The 14,082-nt window shown below is 48.7% G+C and overlaps 1 protein-coding gene across 3 annotated transcripts in view; it reads right to left on the reverse strand.

Moving 5' to 3' along the window:
- FARP2 (FERM, ARH/RhoGEF and pleckstrin domain protein 2) overlaps nt 1–14,082 on the reverse strand; it is a 750,352-nt gene that overhangs the window by 321,619 nt on the left and 414,651 nt on the right. For all 3 annotated transcript variants that reach the window (XM_030215608.1, XM_030215609.1, XM_030215606.1), the window contains exon 10: nt 3,616–3,779. In XM_030215608.1, the coding sequence (XP_030071468.1) occupies nt 3,616–3,779 (164 nt within the window). The remainder of the gene's footprint in view (nt 1–3,615; nt 3,780–14,082) is intronic.

A 14,082-nucleotide genomic window follows, 5' to 3' on the forward strand; every position in this document is an offset into this window, starting at 1 on the left:
CACCCCTCGCCCCACACACACACACACACACACATGCGGTCCTCTCAATAGGCCATTCTAGTAGCCACATCATTTCTTGACCTCTGTGTGCTGTTCCCTCTTTTCCGTGCAAGCTCCCCAATTATGGAATCTTCCATCTGCGGACCTGAAAGCCTCGCCCTCCTTGTTTCAGTTCAAAACTGATTTAAAGACTTATTTTTTCTGAAAGCATTTGGGCACTAACCAGGATTTGTTTGAAACATCTGTAACTACTCCTTCTTAATGTCTTTTCCTCTCTCCATCTCTCCTTTCAGATATTGTAGTTCTTCCCCAACCCCTTTTTGTATCACTATGTCTTGTTGTGTATATCATGTATGGTTTTAATTTCCCTTTATTGTTTGATGGATGGGGTAGAAAACCCTTTAATAAACTGAAACTTGATCTGAAACCCATGAACAGTTCCAGTCTGACACCTCTTTCTCTTGAGAATCACGAGACTGAGTCTACACCGGCCTCGATCTAGTGGAATGACGTCCACACTCCGAGGAGTGTCAAGGTGAAGCCTTTCTCTCAGACTCTGTAGAAGCTTCCTCCCCCAATGTCAGAGGGGGTACTGCCTGCTCAGGCTTCGGCGCCAACACCCTCCCAGGTTCTGGACACCAGCACAGGTGGAGCCTCAGAAAGGGCGTGGGGCAGTTCAGCTGAGGTGCAAGAACCCTTTATGCCAAAGCAGGAGCTCCCTGCAACAACTGTGCCATCTCCACTTGGAGCATGCTCTGGAACCACTCATCAAGAGCGGGCATTGACAAAGGCATGGGAGCTGGGGCGAAGGAAGCCTGTGAAATCATCGGTGCCGAAACGGTGACGAGGACCTAGTCACTCGACAGGCACCAGCACCTCTTCCAAGGATGGGAAGCACTCCTCTCTATGCTGTGCTTCTTGGGTATCGGAGAGTCCGATGCCCCAGTATTCCTGGCACCATGTATCGAGGAAGACTGATGCATAGAACGTTGATCCCCTAGTACCATGAAGGTTAATGCTGCCAGTGCCAAAGATGATGATCCAGCCTTCTAAGAGCCAAAAAGCTTCTCCTGTTGTGCCAATCGCACTCTGTGTCCTGGCCTGCATGTGAAGACAAAGATTACAAACAGAGAGGTCATGATCTGGCCCAAGGCACCCAATGCACCAATTGTGCGGGTCCGTAAGAGAAATAATGTGGCAACATTTAGAGCACCACTTGAAGCCACTGGGAGCCTTCTGGAACATCGAGAAAAGAATTTCGGCTAAATTAAATGCTTCAATCTTGAACCATTAAAAAAGAGAAGCATTCAAATTGAGGTCGGGGCTGCGGCCTAATCGTGCAGCCACTCATGAAAAATAAAGGAAACCAAAAAAAAAAGCTGAAAACTAGAGAAAAATAAGAGGAAGGGAAAAACTGGAGAAATAAAATAAAAATTAAAAAAAAGATTATCCAGAAGGGAAAGCACTCACGATAGCCAGTGCTGCCTGGATCCTCCATCACGACCACCCCTTCGATTACCCCAAAAAGGCTGAAAAGACTGAGGCATCCATGGGTCGCAGACTCGGGGGCCAAGCGGGACCTATCTTCCGGAAGCTGAGCCTCCTTGGACTCGCCCAAACTTGTAACCAGTTTTTCCAACTCATCACCAAAAAGAAGCTTACCTTGGAAAGGGAGCTGACTGAGACGTACCTTGCATGCTACATCTGCCGCCCAATGCTGGAGCTATAAGAAGCAATGCTCTGCAACTACCAGAACCAGGTTCTTCACAGAAGTCCGAACTAAGTCATACATGGCATCAGCAAGAAAGACGGTGCTCATCTCAAAATGAATGACATCGGCAGCCGAATGAGAAGAGGAATCGCCGGGACATCGGGAAGACGCTCAGCCCAACAAAAACAAGCCCGAGCAACGTAACCCCCACAAATGGCCACCTGCAAGGCCAAGGCGGAGACGCTGAAGGATCACTTTAATAAAGCTTCCATCCAGAAGTCCTGCGGATCCCTAAGGGACACCCCACCCTCAACAGGGATGGCCGTCTTTTGTTAACAGCCGTTACCAGCGCATCCACTTTAGGGACCCAAAAGGTCTTCATATCCGCTTGGGGGAGTTGATAAAAGCGAGCCATGGCTCAACCAATTCGTAAAAGCAAATCCAGAACTAGCCATTCCGCCTCCACCAGCTCCTTCAAATCCTCATGATATGGAAAGGTCTGGGGAGTTCTGCGAACCTCCTTGAAATGCAGATCCCCTTTTTGGGACACCTGAGGGGGATCCTCCGACAACTTCAGCATCTGGAAAACCTCAGCCAACAGCGAGGTCAATTCCTGACGCCTAAAAATACGCACTGTTCCTGCTTCAGGCAATAAGCCTGATGTAGAAGGGCAAATTCTGGAGAAACTGGGGCCACTAAGGCGTCTTGCCAAGATAGAACCGGCGACTCCTCTGTCAAGGCAAGGGCCGGAGCATGAGGGGGAAATATGGCGAACATTCCCGCCAAAACCGCATCCAGCGCGCCGTGGAGAGACGCGATCGGATCCTAAGAATTACCCTCTGCAGCTAGGCAGGGAGTCTTTGCCGTCCCTGTCGCTGCTGGCAGACCTGAATCTGCCTCCTCACCACGCCAAGACTCCGCCTCCTCACAAACCTGGCAAAGGCCGGTACTAAGGGAAACCACGCGGCGTGCTGAAAAGGCCACACAATAGTGCGCCTTCTCCAACTGCGCCGCCATAAAGGGAAGGAACAGCCATCCTTGCGGTAACCTGCCAACAGCGTCCCACCGCCAAAATCTTTTTTTTGTTTGTTTCTTTTAACCAGCTCTAAGACTGCAGCTGCAACCAAAAAGGAAACGTGGCTCCAGCGCACAGAAACTTGTATGGTGCTCTATTCCCTCCAGGGCATCGCCTGAAGAAACTTCTCCCAGGGAGGAGGGTGAAAAGGCCGAGGCACACTGTCCAAGGGCACAGCAGGAGGGAGGAACCCAAATCCTCGAGAGTGCACCCCCCAACAGATGCAGGGACCAGAGCCTGAGACCAAAAGCAGCTGCTCCTCTCCTGAAGACAAAGATGTGTTGGAGCCTTTTTTTTTCCTGTTTTCTTAAGAAAAGAAAGATCCCAAACAGCCAAGGTCTCCCCACAAGGGAACCCCAGAACCCAACACTAAGAAGAGGCCAAAACCAGCGCACCCTCAAACACAGAGCAGGGTTGCACAGCACACCTACCTCTGCTGGGAGACTGAGAAATACTGAGCAGGTCAGGGTTGCACAGTCCCTTATACAGGAGCACTGCTCAATAATTCTCTGTCTTCCTCTGCTAGTAGAAGTGCATAGTACCCACTCGTCGGGAATGGTCTGGAGAAGATGATAAGGAACAAGAATTTATTCTCTGAAGGTTTTAAGAATGAAATATATTTTGCTAATCAAACACATGTTTTGTAGTTGTTAGTCCCCCTGCAAACAAGTAAAAAGCCACGAACTTATGGCAGGCCCTGAAGCAGGAACAGTGTGTGTAGCCAAAAAAAATTGTGACAACTAGTTTCAGAAAAGCCAGACTCTGGCAGAGTCACATGAGCAACACAAAGCTGTAATACTGACATAAGCAAGCCCTTCATGCACAGTACCTGTATCTGAAGGAAGATCCTCGGCTGAAGAACACAGACTTTGCCTTTGGTTTGGGCTGATCTAATAACCTGAAGAAAGCGTGATACTCCACAGAAATTTTCCAGAAGTTCTTGCACTGGTCCCTGGTGCCCAGAAGAAACTCCAAGGTGTCTTGGTATTGACCCTAGGCACAAAGTACACATTTAATAATAAGATTAATAATAAAGCTGCTTGGATGGACATGAAGAATGTACAAAGACCTTTCATTCTCAATCCAATGACAAAGGAGGACTCTACTACTGAACCAATCTATAAGAGACTCATTTATGGATTAAAATTTGCCATATTCTATGTCGCCCATCCACACCAACTCCGGGCAACGCAATATATACATAAAACAAGCAAATACATAAGCCCTTCCAATACTAATACAGTAAGTTTTGACAGTGGGCCCACATGATGAGAAATCCATACATGTTTGGGATGCATAAAACTTTCTAGCCTTTACACATGATGTATGCTCATCAAAATTTGTGAATTTCTTCCGAAACTAACTTCACATCTATCAAATAGCACTACAATGCTTTAAAATCATGTATGGTAGCTAATCATCTAAAAAATTTCTTTTGCCAAAAACCTGAAGTTTAGGCTGGCTGCATGTTGTATGCCCCTGCAATAAAATAATTTACCAAATCATTCATCCATCCATCATCAACATTCAAATCGAGTGCTTACAACAAACTCATATCACATTGCTAAACAATCACTGAGAACGCTCAAAATGGCGAGGCAGACGCAAAGTCAAGAATTCTATAAGATACTGTAAGGGACCACTTCAGTTCAACAGGAAAAAAATTGTTCTAGTGATCCCTCAAATCCAAGCAACCTTCATCAGCTGCTCGTTTGTACCCATTTCTATCATTCACCTACACTGCCTCTCTCCTTATAATGAGAAGTCAAGCTTTGTCAGAGTGGTTCACACCATAAGGGGCAGTCCAAGGCAACCTGCCGCCTGAGGCAGGGATAAGATTGCATTCTCCCGCCCTCCCAAGTCCAACATCATTCCATACTCTCTCTGCCAACTCCCTCCACCCCCCCCCCCCCCCACTCCCGGCCACTATCTGGCATCTCCCCCCTCCTTCCTTCCTCAACCCCTTTCCCCGAGCCTACCTTCTTTTTTTTTGTTGCTGTTTTCAAAAGCTGGTGGCAGCAGTGATCTCCATACACTGTCCTACGCATCTGTATGTGGCCCTCCTCTGAGGAAACAGGAAGTTACGTCAGAGAGGCAGCCCACAGTACAGAGGAAATGCCGGTGCCAGGGAAACATATGGGGATCGCTGCATCGCCAACTTTTGAAAAACAAAAAGAGAAGGTAGGCTGAGTAGGAGAGTTGAGGAAGGAACGGGGGTTCACTCTACACTGGCCTGACTACAAAAGTGCACCAGGTCCACTTGATTCAGAGTGCTGCAGCAAGACTAATAGAAGATTGTAAGCGACATGACTACATCACACAACTTCTGCAAAAGTTTCACTGGCTACCAGTACAATTCAGGACTAAATCTAAAAACGTCTGAGAATGAAGGCACTTCCAAGAAATGAGCCAAAGTCATAGGCGTAGTTTGACTTTTCCATGTTGGGAGGGGGGGGGGGGGGCAAAATGTGGGCTGTGATACATTATCACAATCATTTGCATATATACATTTCATACATATTCATTATGGTTATTATCTCAAAAAATTGACCAGATAGGAACCCAGTTTATTTGACAGTAAAGATATTTTTCACTGAAATGAGCTAGCACCAAGGGAAGTTTGTCACATGGTGCCCCTATTCACATCCCCATGAATTATCAAGAGCCGTGCACACTACCTCTCCCCTCTTTCCCTCACATCACAAAATAGGCTCGGCAACCCAACCACCCAACTTTTTATCTCCCCACAACAGCATAGAAGGGGTCAGGGATCCTACCACTTCTACCCCCCCCCCCCCCCACATCTATATTAATAAATCCCACCTTGAACGTTCTGAAGCTCACTCCAAGGCAGAGAAGCTCACTCCAAGGCAGAGAAGCACAAAAATCCTGTAGTCTTCAAAGGCTAGGACCAGTCGCCCTCACTCATAGACCCGCCCTCAGCCACGCCCCATCTAATATAATAAAACGCTCCCTCAACGTTCTGAGGACAACGTTCTGAAGTCACTCAGACTCTCTCTCAGAACGGTTCGTAAGTTCGTGGTGGTGAAGCCACTGACGAAGACTCGCTGCCCCGCCCTCGCGTCAAACGTCATGACGTCGAGGGCGGAAAAAAAAAACAGCAGCGAAGCGTCAGGGAAGGAGGCGGCGCTCCCGACCTCTAGCCTTCCTTTCGCTGTGTTCCGCCTTCTTCTGACGTCAAGGATGACGTCAAAAGAAGGCGGAACAGAGCGAAGGGAAAGCTAGACGTCGGGAGCGCCGCCTCCTTCCCTGACGCTTCGCTGCCGGAACCGCCACGGAGGTAAATTTAAAATGAACAAAAAAAACAAAAACGGATGTTGGGGGGAGAGAAGAGGGTGGCCAGTAGTAGTAGTAGTAAGGGCAGGGGAGAAACGATAGCATGGATGCGAAGGGGGGGGGGGGGGGGGGGGGGGGAAGAGGGCGGCCCAGGCTGGAACATGGGAGAGAGAGGAGCATGGATGCGAGGGGGGGTCATGGAAGGGAGAGAGGGGACTTGCTGGAAAAGGATAAATGGAGGGGGCAGGGAACAGAAGAGCATGGATGTGCATGCATTGGGAGGGCAGGGCTCAGGGAGAGAGGGGAATTGCTGGAAAGGGATGAATGGAGGGGGCAGGGGACAGAGGAGCATGGATGGCCATGGATTGGGAGGGCAGGACTCAGGGAGAGGGGAATTGCTGGATAGGGATGAATGGAGGGGACAGATGGGCATGGATGGATATGGATTGCAGGGCAGGCCTCAGGCAGAGAGGGGAAATGCTGGATAGGGAAAAATGGAGGGGCCAGGTGACAGAGGAGCATGGATGGCCATGGATTGGAAGGGCAGGACTCAGGGAGAGGGGAATTGCTGGATAGGGATGAATGGAGGGGACAGATGGGCATGGATGGATATGGATTGCAGGGCAGGCCTCAGGCAGAGAGGGGAAATGCTGGATAGGGAAAAATGGAGGGGCCAGGTGACAGAGGAGCATGGATGGGCATGGATTGGAAGGACAGGACTCAGGGAGAGGGGAATTGCTGGATAGGGATGAATGGAGGGGACAGATGGGCATGGATGGATATGGATTGCAGGGCAGGCCTCAGGGAGAGAGCGCAATTGCTGGATAGGGAAAAATGGAGGGCCCAGGTGACAGAGGAGCATGGATGGCCATGGATTGGAAGGGCAGGACTCAGGGAGAGGGGAATTGCTGGATAGGGATGAATGGAGGGGACAGATGGGCATGGATGGATATGGATTGCAGGGCAGGCCTCAGGCAGAGAGGAGAAATGCTGGATAGGGAAAAATGGAGGGGCCAGGTGACAGAGGAGCATGGATGGGCATGGATTGGAAGGGCAGGACTCAGGGAGAGGGGAATTGCTGGATAGGGATGAATGGAGGGGACAGATGGGCATGGATGGATATGGATTGCAGGGCAGGCCTCAGGCAGAGAGGGGAAATGCTGGATAGGGAAAAATGGAGGGGCCAGGTGACAGAGGAGCATGGATGGGCATGGATTGGAAGGACAGGACTCAGGGAGAGGGGAATTGCTGGATAGGGATGAATGGAGGGGACAGATGGGCATGGATGGATATGGATTGCAGGGCAGGCCTCAGGGAGAGAGCGCAATTGCTGGATAGGGAAAAATGGAGGGCCCAGGTGACAGAGGAGCATGGATGGCCATGGATTGGAAGGGCAGGACTCAGGGAGAGGGGAATTGCTGGATAGGGATGAATGGAGGGGACAGATGGGCATGGATGGATATGGATTGCAGGGCAGGCCTCAGGCAGAGAGGGGAAATGCTGGATAGGGAAAAATGGAGGGGCCAGGTGACAGAGGAGCATGGATGGGCATGGATTGGAAGGGCAGGACTCAGGGAGAGGGGAATTGCTGGATAGGGATGAATGGAGGGGACAGATGGGCATGGATGGATATGGATTGCAGGGCAGGCCTCAGGCAGAGAGGGGAAATGCTGGATAGGGATGAATGGAGGGGGCAGGTGACAGAGAAACATGGATAGCCATGGATTGGGAGGGCAGGGCTCAGGGAGAGAGGGGAATTGCTGGAAAAGGATGAATGGAGGGGGCAGGGGACAGATGGCCATGGATTGGGAGGCCACGGCTCACACTCTCTCTCTCATATACAATTTCTTTCTGACTCTCACTCTCACACACTCTGTCTCACACTGTATCACATTCACTCTCTATGTGCCACACAGTCACTCACACACTCGCTTGGTCTCATACACTCACTCTCACAGAGAATCTGTGTCTCACACACACTCTCTCTCTCGCCCACACACACACACTCTCTCTCACACTGTGTCTCACATACACACTTGCACACACTCTTATTCTCACACACACACTCTCTCACAAACACACTCACACCCAGACTCACTCTCTCTCTCACACACTCACACTTTAACTCTGACTCTCAAACAGTCACTCTCACATACAGTCTCCCAAACATAAACACTCCGAGGAAAACCTTGCTAGCGCCCGTTTCATTTCAGTCAGAAACGGGCCTTTTTTTACTAGTCTGTACATAAAACGATACCTCAACATTCTGAAGACAACCTGCTGAAGCCATCTGCAAAATCCCTAAACAGTTCGTAAGTTCATGGTGGTGAAGCCATCCAACTCACCATGTCTCTCTGCCCCGCCCTCGAGGGCGGAACACAGAGAGTAAAGGGATCCATAAAGGCACCCCTACCAACTGGCAACCCCCTCCAACAAACAACGACCCAGGCAGGGGGAGTGTTTCCGTACTCCTCCCCCTGCCTAGGAATCGCTACAGACTGCTGGCAAACTCCCCAACCACACGACCACAAAAGCCACCCGCAACCCCCCCCCCCCCCCCACACACACACAAACACACACACATAAACACACACACAAACAAATGCAAACACACACGCAAACACACACACACACACATAAACACACACACAAACACACAAACGCAAACACACACACAAACGCACACAAACACATACACACAAATGCAAACACACACACAAACACACACACAAACGCAAACACACATGTAAACGCACACACACACATAAACACACACACAAACACACAAACGCAAACACACACACAAACGCACACAAACACATACACACAAGCAAACACACACACAAACACACACACACAAACACACACACAAACACACACACACAAACAAATGCAAACACACACGCAAACACACACACACACACACACACATAAACACACACACAAACACACAAACGCAAACACACACACAAACGCACACAAACACACACACACATAAACACACACACAAATGCAAACGCACACACAAATGCACACACACAAAAGCGCACACAGAAACACACACACAGAAACACAAAAGCGCACACACAAATGCAAACACACACAAACACACACACACAAAAACACATACACACAAACACACACACAAACACACACACATAAACACACACACGCAAACACATAAGCACACACACATAAACACAAACGCAAACACACACGCAAACACACACACACAAACACACACACAAACGCAAACACACACTCAGAAACACACAAACGCAAACACACACACAAACGCAAACACACACACAAACGCACACAAACACATACACACAAGCAAACACACACACAAACACACACACACAAACACACACACAAACACACACACACAAACACAAACAAATGCAAACACACACGCAAACACACACACACACACACACACACATAAACACACACACAAACACACAAACGCAAACACACACACAAACGCACACAAACACACACACACATAAACACACACACAAATGCAAACGCACACACAAATGCACACACACAAAAGCGCACACACACAAAAACACATACACACAAACACACACACAAACGCAAACACACACATAAACACACACACAAACATACACACATAAACACACACACGCAAACACATAAGCACACACACATAAACACAAACGCAAACACACACGCAAACACACACACACAAACACACACACAAACGCAAACACACACTCAGAAACACACAAACGCAAACACACACACAAACGCAAACACACACACAAACGCACACAAACACATACACACAAGCAAACACACACACAAACACACACACACAAACACACACACAAACAAATGCAAACACACACGCAAACACACACACACACACACACACACACATAAACACACACACAAACACACAAACGCAAACACACACACAAACGCACACAAACACACACACACATAAACACACACACAAATGCAAACGCACACACAAATGCACACACACAAAAGCGCACACAGAAACACACACACAGAAACACAAAAGCGCACACACAAACGCAAACACACACAAACACACACACACAAACACACAAACACACACACAAATGCAAACACACACATAAACACACACACAAACACACACACATAAACACACACACATAAACACAAACGCAAACACACACGCAAACACACACACACAAACACACACACAAACGCAAACACACACTCAGAAACACACAAACGCAAACAAACACACAAACGCAAACACACACACAAACGCACACAAACACATACACACAAGCAAACACACACACAAACACATATACACACATAAACACACACACAAACGCAAACACACACGCAAACACACACACAAACGCAAACACACACATAAACACACACACAAACGCAAACACAGCAACACACACACACACAAACACACACACAGAAACAGAAACACACACACACACATAAACACACACGCAAACACACACACACAAACGCACACACAAACGCACACACACAAACACACACACAGAAACACACACACACACAAAAACATACACACAAACACACACACACACACACACACAAAAACACACAAACACATACACACAAACGCAAACACACACACAAACGCAAACACACACACACAAACGCACACACAAACGCAAACACACACACAAGCAAACACACACACACATAAACACAAACGCAAACACACACACAAACACACACACACACATAAACACACACACACATAAACACACACAAACACACACATAAACACACACGCGAACACACACACACTCAAACACACACATACACACACATAAACACACACACACACACAAACGCACACACACATAAACACATAAACACACACACAAACACAAATACACAAACGCACACACACAAACAAACACAAACACACAAACACACATACAGACACAAACAAACGCACACACACAAACACAAACACACACACACACAAACACACACACACAAACAGCCTCGACGGTGCACCTCTAAGTGCCTCCCCCCGCCGCATCGCCACAACAACCCGTGCAACGGGGCATCAGAAAGCCCCTACCCCCCTTCCCTCCTCGCCGCATCACCCAACCCCTCCCCCGCCGCTTCACCAAGCCCCTCCCCCCCACATCGACCGCCTCGCCACCCGCGATCGGTAATACAAACTCTGTCCGGCAGCTACTGCTGCTTCTATTCAGCAGCAGCAGCCCGTACATAAAGAAAACAAACAAACAAACAAAGAAACAACCTCCTAAAACGCACCTCCATGGAGAACCATCTCACATTGGCTGACGTCTCTGCAGTCGCTCCTCCTCCCCCCCGCCCCCAATGTCAGTGCCCCTGCCGGAAGACCCCGGAGAAACGCCGAGACGTCAGAGGGGAGAGGAGGAGCGCATGCTGAGACTTCAGCCAATGTGAGATGCTTCTCAACGGAGGTGCGTTTTAGGAGGATTTTTTTTTGTTTGTTTTCTTTATGTACGGGCTGCTGCTGCTGAATAGCAGAAGCAGCAGCCGCCGGACACAGTTTGTATTAGCGGTTGCGGGTGGCGAGGGGGTTGATGGGGGGGAGGGGCTTGGTGATGTGCCACGTGGGGGGGTCGGGTGATGCGCGAAGGGGGGGACAAGGGGCTTTCTTTGGGTGCTGCGCCGGCTGGGGGGGGAAGGGGGGGTCTCGCTGGACATGGGTGGCTGGAAGGAAGCAGGGGGAGGGGAGGGGAGGGTTGCTGCAGGGGGGCAGGGAACAGGGAGATAGGGATGGGGCTCCACACACCACATGGGTGCCTGCAAGGGGGACAGGGGATACAGGACAGACACTGCAGGGCGGGCAGGAGGACAGAAGGGTTGGTGGTCATCAGGGGGGACAGGTGGGTTGATGGACATGGCTGGCCACAGGGGAGGAACAGGGAAAAAGGAGAGGAGTGTCCTCAGATATGGGTGGCTGCATAGGAGAGGAGGGTCGCTGGACATGGCTGGCTGCAGGGGGGACAGGGGAGAGAGGAGGGACGCTGCACATGCGTGCCTGCAGGGGGACAGGAGGGATGCTGAAGAGGGGCCTGAGACCACATGGGTGGCTGCAGGGGGAGCAGGGGAGACAGGAAGGACGCAGCAGGGGGAAAGGAGGGTTGATGGGCATGGGTGGCTGCAGGGGGATGCTGGACATGGGTGGCTGCAGGGGGAACACGGGGAGAGGAGGGTCGCTGCACATGCCTGGCTGCAAGGGGGCAGGGGAGAGGGAGGGGGTGAGGGGGTTCCTCACACCACACACGCAGTCACTCATTCTCTGTCTGCCACATACACTCTCACTCACACACTCACTGTCTTTGTCCCTCTCTCTCACACAGTGTCTAACAGAAACACAAACACTGTCTCTCACACACTCTCTCTCGCACAAACACATACACTCTGTCTGTCTCTCTCTCTCTCACATTCTCTCTCTGACACACATGCTCCATCTCTCACACACGCTCTTTCTGAAACATACACTCCAAGGAAAACCTTGCTAGCGCCCGTTTCATTTCTAACAGAAACGGGCCTTTTTTACTAGTACACACATAAAAGGCAATTCTATAACACAGCACCTATATTTAGGCACCTGATAGGTACCTAAATATAAAATGTCCCATTTTAGAATTCCCTTAAAATATCCCTTCCAAATCCTCTTTTCCCCCTGAAAATTTTGCACAACGGTGTCCCCATTTTCTTCCTCCTCATGCTAACCTTCACTTTCATGCTGAACTCCACTTTCATCCTCCAATCCATCATAGGTAGTCAATGACTCAACTGTTTGGGGAGGCTCAGATGGGTTGAACTAAGGTGGTGGGGTGGGGTGGGATGGGATGAGGTAAGTTAAGATCCTTATGGTGGGGGAGGGGCAACTCCTACATCAAAAGTAAAGGTAGAGTAGAGGCATTTTTGAACACAGCAAGGAAGGACCTCTTTAAAGTCTCTCTGGTGCAGAGCTAACAGCTGCCACCCCAATTATTTCTCTTACTGATAATATGCACACTGAACATCACTCTAGGGAATTATATGCCAAAAAAATCTAAATAATATATAGCAAAATACAGCATAACACCAAAGTGAAGGAAGCAAGGACAGCACAACACAGTGGAGGAAGCAACATATTAAACAGAATAGTATTTGCAGTATTCTGATAATATGTGCAGGTACTTTAAAACTTGGCTAGCAATCAGTTCTAGCTCCTCAGTCCAGCATCTTCCTGTTGGCCATGTGAACACTAATGTTTGGCAGCACTGTAACAGAAATCCTGTGGTTTCCAGCAAACACAGCAAGAAAAAAAAGGGGGGTCCTCACAATTTCCACAAAAGGTCACGCAGAATCAACAAGGGTGAAAGTGAGGAGAGTTCCATATGACTAAGGCAAACAAGGAGTAAGAGCATCTAAGAGTTTATTTGCCAAAATATGCTGACACAAAGACCCTATACGGGCTGTGTTTAGGCACAAAGCCTTCCTCAGGGGTCTTAGCAGTTCAAATAAAGTCCAGCAACCATAAACTGATTTGCCTAATAAATTACCAAATAGCCACCAGGCTTCAGATCCACCAACCTTTAGTTTATTGTTGGGTTACCAAACATATTTGGAATAATTACCACCTGTATTAGCTGTACCTGCTGTCCTCAGAGAATACCTGCTACAGGTAAGTATCTTTGCTATATTCAGGGGCCAGACTTTGCTATTGCTAGATTTAGTGTTACACTTATCAGTTGGTGTTCCTATGGCTCATTTAGTCTCATTCCTCGCTATATTGTTTCACCCTACATGTTCTTATAGCTCAGTAATGTCTGTGCTCCTTATTCACATTTTATCAGAACCCTATGCAAAATCCCATGTAAAGCTTGAAGACCACTAGAGCAGCATCCAGATTCAATAAGACTGCTTATAAGAAAAAGCCTTTTGAGAATGATAAACGTTGATAATGCCTCAGCAAAGAAAT

The sequence above is a fragment of the Microcaecilia unicolor genome, chromosome 10 (genome assembly GCF_901765095.1).
Source record: "Microcaecilia unicolor chromosome 10, aMicUni1.1, whole genome shotgun sequence".
NCBI classification, from domain to species: Eukaryota; Metazoa; Chordata; class Amphibia; order Gymnophiona; family Siphonopidae; genus Microcaecilia; species Microcaecilia unicolor.